The sequence below is a fragment of the Peromyscus maniculatus genome, chromosome 7, assembly GCF_049852395.1.
Source record: "Peromyscus maniculatus bairdii isolate BWxNUB_F1_BW_parent chromosome 7, HU_Pman_BW_mat_3.1, whole genome shotgun sequence".
Classification (NCBI taxonomy): Eukaryota; Metazoa; Chordata; class Mammalia; order Rodentia; family Cricetidae; genus Peromyscus; species Peromyscus maniculatus.
Window position 1 is genome coordinate 16,887,427 of NC_134858.1, and position 6,807 is coordinate 16,894,233.

At 53.3% G+C, this 6,807-nt stretch overlaps 1 protein-coding gene across 1 annotated transcript in view; it reads left to right on the forward strand.

The window, feature by feature from the left end:
* Positions 1 to 3,002: 3,002 nt before the first annotated feature.
* The window catches only part of Icam1 (intercellular adhesion molecule 1), a 9,849-nt gene continuing 6,044 nt past the window's right edge, over positions 3,003 to 6,807 (forward strand). The window contains exons 1-2 of the mRNA XM_006987027.4: positions 3,003 to 3,782; positions 5,671 to 5,931. Coding sequence (XP_006987089.1) covers positions 3,716 to 3,782; positions 5,671 to 5,931 — 328 coding nt within the window. The 5' untranslated portion in view covers positions 3,003 to 3,715. The remainder of the gene's footprint in view (positions 3,783 to 5,670; positions 5,932 to 6,807) is intronic.

Sequence of the window (6,807 nt, forward strand, 5' to 3'; positions counted from 1 at the left end):
GCTCTTTTTTTTTTTTTTTTTTCTAAAGCGGTGTTTTGTTTAAGACCAGATCTCACTATGTAGCTGTGGCTGGCCTGAAGCTCACAGAGAACCTCCTGCCTCTGCCTTCCCAGTGCTTTATTTAAAAAATGGGGGGAGGGCTAGAGAGATGGCTCAGTAGTTGAGTATTTACTGCTATTCCAGAGGACCCAGGGTTCAATTCCCACCACTCAAATGGTTGTTCACAAGCATCTGTAACTCTAATTCCAAGGGATCTGATGCCCTCATCTGGCCTCCATGGGCATTGCACACATGTGGTACATAGACATGCAAACAAAACTCCCATACACATGAAATATTTAAAAACTAAGCTGGGCAGTGGTAGCTCATACCACCACTTTAATCCCAGCATTCAGGAGGCAGATGCAGACAGATCTCTGAATTCGAGGCCAGCCTGGTCTACAGAGTGAGTTCCAAGACAGCTAGGGTTACACAGAGAAACCCTATCTCAAAAAAAAAATTATTTTCCTTATATAAGCATTTTGCCTGTACGTATATGCATGCACTGAGTGTGTGTCTGCGACTCATGAAGAGGGCACCAGATTCTCTCTAACCAGAGTTATGGACAGTTGTGAGCTACCATGTGGGTCCTGGAAACTGAACAAGAGTTCTTTGGAACAGCAACAACTATTTTTTTTTCTTTATTTTAATTTGTAGTTTATGTATGAGTGCTCTGCATGTACACCTGCAGGCCAGAAGAGGGCATCAGATTCTATTATAGATGGCTGTGACCCACCATGTGGTTGCTGGGAATTGAACTCAGGACCTCTGAAAGCCAGTGCTCTTAACCACTGAGCCTTCTCTCTCTATCTTTCCAGGTCCTCCTTTAATTTTCAAAAAAGTCTTGTGTGTATGCAGGTGTCTGCAGAAGCCAGAAGCCAGCATGGAATCAGTTGGAGCTTGGGTTACAAGCAATTGTGAGCCTCTGGATGTACTGGGAGCCAAACCCAGGTCCTCTGGAAGAGAAGCAAGTGCTCCTAACCACTAGGCTGCCCCTCTGTCCCTTTAATGTTTTGTTACCACACCAATTCTTTTTAACCATCAAACACTCTACACACACACACACACACACACACACACCCGCTTTAGTTTTCTACTTTACCACTAATCACAACATAATTCTCCATACTTTTTTTTTTTTTTTAAGTCTGGGCAGCTCTTATGTGTAGCCTGGAGGATAACCTTGAATTCCTGATTCTCCTTCTGCCACCTGGGCTTTGTGCTTGTTTGTTTATTTGTTTGTGTGTGTTTTTTGAGACAGGGTTTCTTTGTGTAACCCTAGCTGTCCTGGAACTAGATCTGCAGACCAGGCTGCCCCCCCCCCCTGCTTCCCGAGTGCTGGCACTAAGGGCCTGTGCCACCACACTTGGCCAAGGCTTTGTGCTTGTTAAATAGGCACTCTACTAACCGAGCTACAGCCCCAGAAAGATTTTTTAAATCATTAATTTTATTTTATATGTGAATGCTTTGCCTGCATGTGTACCACATGCATGTTTGCGGCTTGACATGGTGCTCGGAACTGAACTTGGATCATCAACCGCTGAGCCATCTCTTCAGCCCTAAAGTTTACTCCTGTGTGTGTGTGTGTGTGTGTGTGTGTGTGTGTGTGTTCCTGCCGGTGCCCGGGGATGCCGGAAGAGAACTTCAGATGAATCCCTAGAGCTGGAGTTACAGATGGTTGTGAGCTGGGATGGGAATAGAACCCGGGTCCTCTGCAAGAGCACTTGCTCTTAACTGCTAAACCATCCCTCCAGTCCCCAGCTGATGGTTTTTTGAAAAGGAACTCTGGGGTGGGGCTGGCCTTGAACTCGCTGTGTAGCGGAGGAGGCTGACCTCCAGCCGCAGTTCTGGCCCCTCTCCTGAGCACCACAGGCACAGGCTGCTCTGCGCTGCTGAGCTTTCCTGTGCGGCAGCGTTGCGTTCTGAGTGTCACTGCTCAGCTGAGCACCCCAGCAGGATTTCCCAGCATTCCGCTTTGGGAACGATGGTGCCCTGCACACAGTAGGCACCACTTAAACAACCACGCTCTGAGGGCTGCAAATGGGAACTTAGGGCGCTGGAGGCTCACGCACATGAAGCAGGGGCCAAAAGACTCTCAGTGACATCCGAGAAAGATCCACTCCGAGGGTTTTCCCAGACCTCCCGTGAGGTCACCCTGCAACTCTCCCACGGTCATCCCGGGGCGGGGCCTGAGTGCCCCTTCCCCAGCCCCCCAAGATCAAAAGATCCCCGTGGAAATTCCTTAGGAATGCCCAGGCTGCGGGCGTGGGTTTGTGGAGTGTCCCAGGAGCAGCGGCCGCGGGAGGAAAAGCGCGCGCATCTCGACCTCTCCCTTCCGCATCTGCAGCACGACCTCCTGGCCCAGCGCAGGTCTCCACGACAACTGTCCGGGCGTCCCACAACAGGAAGCCCCGGGCGGGGCGCCGGAGGTCCAATTCAAGCCTCTGGGTCGCAAGACTGGGGTTCGAGAGTTCAGGGTCTGCCTCAGTTTCCCTGAAGAAAGCAAAGGTTAAAATAATCAAGCATGGTGGAGCACGAGGCAGGATCTGGAGTTCAAGGTCATCCTCAGCTACAGAGTGTTTGGAGCTAGCCTGGGCTCTTTGACACCTAGCCTCGAGGAAAGAGACGGGGAGAGAGAGAGAGAGAGAGAGAGAGAGAGAGAGAGAGAGAGAGAGAGAGAGAGAGAGAGAGAGAGAAGAGGAGAAGAGAAGGGGGAGAGGAAGGAGGGGGGGAAGGAGGGAGGGGAGAAAGGAGGGGGAGAGAAGACTGGGGAGGGCAGGTCCCTCCCCCCTAGACGTGCCTCTCCCCTTCAGTTTCTTTCAGTTTCTCCTCCAGCCTGGGAAGGGCGGCGCAGGGCTCCACGCGATAGGATCAGACTTCTTCCTTCTTTCTGGGGAGCTGTCAGGACGCCCCAGGGGTCAAAGTAGAAAGGGGAAGCGCGGCCGCGGGGGCGGGGCACCCGTGGGTGGGAGGAGGGACGTGAGGACTGCACGACGGCTCCCTGGCAGGCTCACCCACGCCGGATCTGTCCGGGCCTGCTTGGATTGCTACCCCGAAAATCTCTAGTGTCGACTGGGTGGGGCATGGCCCTAGGGAGAGGGGCGGCTCTGAACGGATGGCGCCCCAAATGATCCCAGGGAACTCTCTTCCTTGGCTAAGGCTTGTCTGGTGGATTAGAGAGGCCCGAAGGAGCTGGGGGTTCAGGATTTGATTTCCGACACCTGCCCCGCACCGAGCCTCAGTTTACCCCTCGAGGGGATGGCCGTTCTGGTGGCGCAGGGAACTAGGCATGAGTTAACCAATGCATAACCTGGAGGCATGACTGCAGAAGGCCCGGAGCCTTCGCTCCTGAACTCAGCTTTGGTCGCCGACACCCTCTGCCCCACACACCCTGCCCCCAGCACGTCATTGCTTCAGTTTGGAAATTCCGGGGCCACGGTGGCCAGCGAGGCAGGACCACCCTCTCGGCCAGGGCACAGTCTCCATCCGGAAATACCGAAGTCCTCGCTCCGGAGGGGAAGGCGCGGGGTTTCCGGGAAAGTGGCCCCGCCAGCACCGCCTCTCGGCCCCCCGCGGCCAGCGACTATAAAGGACCGACGCCGCGCTGCGCCCCAGTCTGCACCTAGCGCTTGTGCCCCGAGGCGCGGCCGCCTGCGCTCGCTCTGCCCGGCTTGCGATGGCTCGCACCCGCCCCAGGCCCGCGCTGCCCCTGCTCCTGGCCCTGGTCGCCGCTGTGATTCCAGGTGAGTCCGAGGTGGGGTCCCTGACTTCGGGCGGAAAGCCCTGCTCCCCGGCCCCGGAACAGCACATGGATAGTACTTAGGCGGCTGTTAACGGGAAGTGGGAGAGGAAGCGAAGGGTGGGAAACCAAGAGCCCGGAGTTCGAGTCCCGTGGATGGGTTACAGAACACAATTCTGCCCGTCCGTCCGTCTGCCTGCCCCTCTCTCTGCCTCTCTCTCTCTCTGCCCCCTCCCCCGTCTCTCTCTCGCTCTCCTCCCCTTCCCTTCTTTCCTGTTTCGAGAGTGATGCCAAGACACTTAGCCTAGGCTGGCCTTGAACTCTCAGTCCTCACGGCCCCCGCCCTTCCGAACCCTTCAGTGTGGGATCACAGGCTCGAGACACACTACTCCTCTATAAACTTGCACGTTCGGAACCTGGGCTCCTGGCCCGTGCAATGGGAACTGTGGCCACAGCCCTTGTCACGGGAGAGTCAGGATGTGGCCCAGGTGGGGAACAGATAGTGTGGGGGGCGGGCTGGTCCGAGCCGCTCCCCCGCCCCGCACAGATACCCTGTTCCTCATCCTCACCCCTGGGGAAGTCCAGGCCGCTTCTGCGCTGGGGAATTCCAGGGTTGGTGTACTCAGGAGCCAGAGGCTGAGAAGTAAGGCGACTCAGGACTCCCCACAGCCCCAGCCTAGGGGCAGGACCTGCTACCCTCCAATGGGAGGAAGATTCAGAACTTGCTCAGCAGCTCACAGGAGGCTTCTGACCTGGACTCCCAGAATCCATTACTCCTAGCTGGATCGCGTCTTTTTAGCCTCAGGGTTCTCCATGGAACCAGAATAATTCCAGAGGTGCCTGAGAGAGTCTCCAGCTGGAACACCTCCATCCCAGACCGTGAACCACAGCGCTGGAATCTTTGGGGTGGGAGAGAAAGACGAGCTCAGACACCTTTGCTGTTGTTTTAAGCTCCCCACCCCCCACGACCACCACCACCAGGGTTTCTCTGTGTAGCCCTGGCTGTCCTGGAACTCACTCGGTAGACCAGGCTGGCCTCGAACTCAGAGATCTGCCTCCTGAGTGCTGGGATTAAAGGTGTGCACCACCACACCTGGCATTAGGGGCACATTTTTTTTTATTTTATTTTTTAGGGGCACATTTAATAAATTATTTATTCTTATTTTATGTGCATTGGTATTCTGCCTGCATGTATGTCTGTGCGAGGGTGTTAGATCTTGGAGTTACACAGACAGCTGTGAGCTGCCATATGGGCGATTGGAATTGAACCCGGGTGCTCTTAACCATTGAGCCATCTCTCCAGCCCCTAGGGACACATTTTTGTTTGTTTATTTGTTTGTTTTGTTTTTTGAGACAGGGTTTCTCTGTGAAGCTTTGGAGCCTTTTCTGGATCTTGCTCTGTAGACCAGGCTGGCCTCGAACTCACAGAGATCTGCCTGCCTCTGCCTCCCGAGTGCTGGGATTAAAGGCGTGCGCCACTGCCACCATCGCCGGGCTATATATATATTAAAGAAAGAAAATCCAATACTTGGTGTTGAGGAAGGGGAACTCCTGTAACCAAGGCTACCCTTGGACTCCATATGTAGCCCAGGATGATCTTCAACTCCTGATCCTCCTGCCTCTACCTCCTGAGTGCTAGAATTGCAAGTGTGCCACTACTCCCATTCTATGGGGTGCTGAGATGGAGCTCGAGCCTCAGGCATGCTGGGCGGGCATTCTGCGCGCTCAGCCCCCCAGCCCCGCAGCAGCCACAATTTCTTATCTTGTGTACTCAAGCACGGATACCTTCTGCACTGAGGGCAGAATCCTGCCTAACTCAAAGCTGCATGACCAGCACCCAGCTCTGAAGTCACGTGGCTGATCCAGCCTATCATCTCTCCTTTGTGTCCCAGGGCCTGGTGGCGCTCAAGTATCCATCCAACTCAGTGAGACCATCCTGCCTCGGGGTGCATCCCTGCAGGTGAATTGCTCTTCCTCCTGCAGTGAGGGCCTCGACCTGGGCTTGGAGACTCAGTGGTCCAAAGTGGAGCTCCAGCATGGACCCAACTGGAAGCTGTTTGAACTGAGTGACATTGAGGAAGACAGCAATCTTATGTGCTTTGGGAACTGTGGCACTGTCCAGTCCTCAGCCTCTGCCACCATCATCTTGTACTGTGAGTGACAGGGCCGGGGCAGGGTGTAGGGAGACGCATTGGGGACATGGCAGCTGGCAACAGGAGGCAGCCTTGGAAAGTCCCCACTGTCACTTAGAGACCTCTTTAAACTTCTGCCAGGAGAGTGTGCCGCAGGGATTTAGACCATTCCAGAATGCCACCATCTGATGCCTGGATTGTTCTGTTTTGTTTTGTCTTTTTTTTTGGGGGGGGGGGTTTCGAGACAGGGTTTCTCTGTAGCTTTGGAGCCTGTCCTGAACCTCTGGAATTGAAGTTACAGGTGTTTGTGAGCCACCTTGTGGCTGCTGGGAACCAAACCCCAGTCCTCTGTAATAGTACCAAGTGCTCTTAACTGCTGAGCCATCTCTCCAGCCCACATGTTTATTTATTTATTTTGTTTTTGTTTTTGGAGAGAGTTTTTTTGTGGGGTTTTTTTTTTTTTTTTTTTTTGAGACAGAGTTTCTTTTCTCTCTTTCTTTCTTTTTTTTTTTTAAGACTTATTTTATTATGTATACAGTGTTCTGCCTGCATGTATGCATGCTGGTCAGAAGAGGGGCACCAGATCTCATTACAGATGGATGTGAGCCACCATGTGGTTGCTGGAATTGAACTCAAGACCTCTGGAAGAGCAGTCAGTGTTCTTAACCTCTGAGCATGAGACAGGGTTTCTCTGTGTAGTTTTGGTGCCTGTCCTGGATCTCGCTCTGTAGACCAGGCTGGCCTCGAACTCACAGAGATACACCTGGCTCTGCCTCCAGGGTGCTGGGTTAAAGGTGTGTGGCACCACTGCCCAGCTTATTTTTTTAAGGTGTACTGTATTTGACATCTTGTTCTTTTTTTTTTTTTGTCTTTTAAAAATAATTTATTTTTATGTGC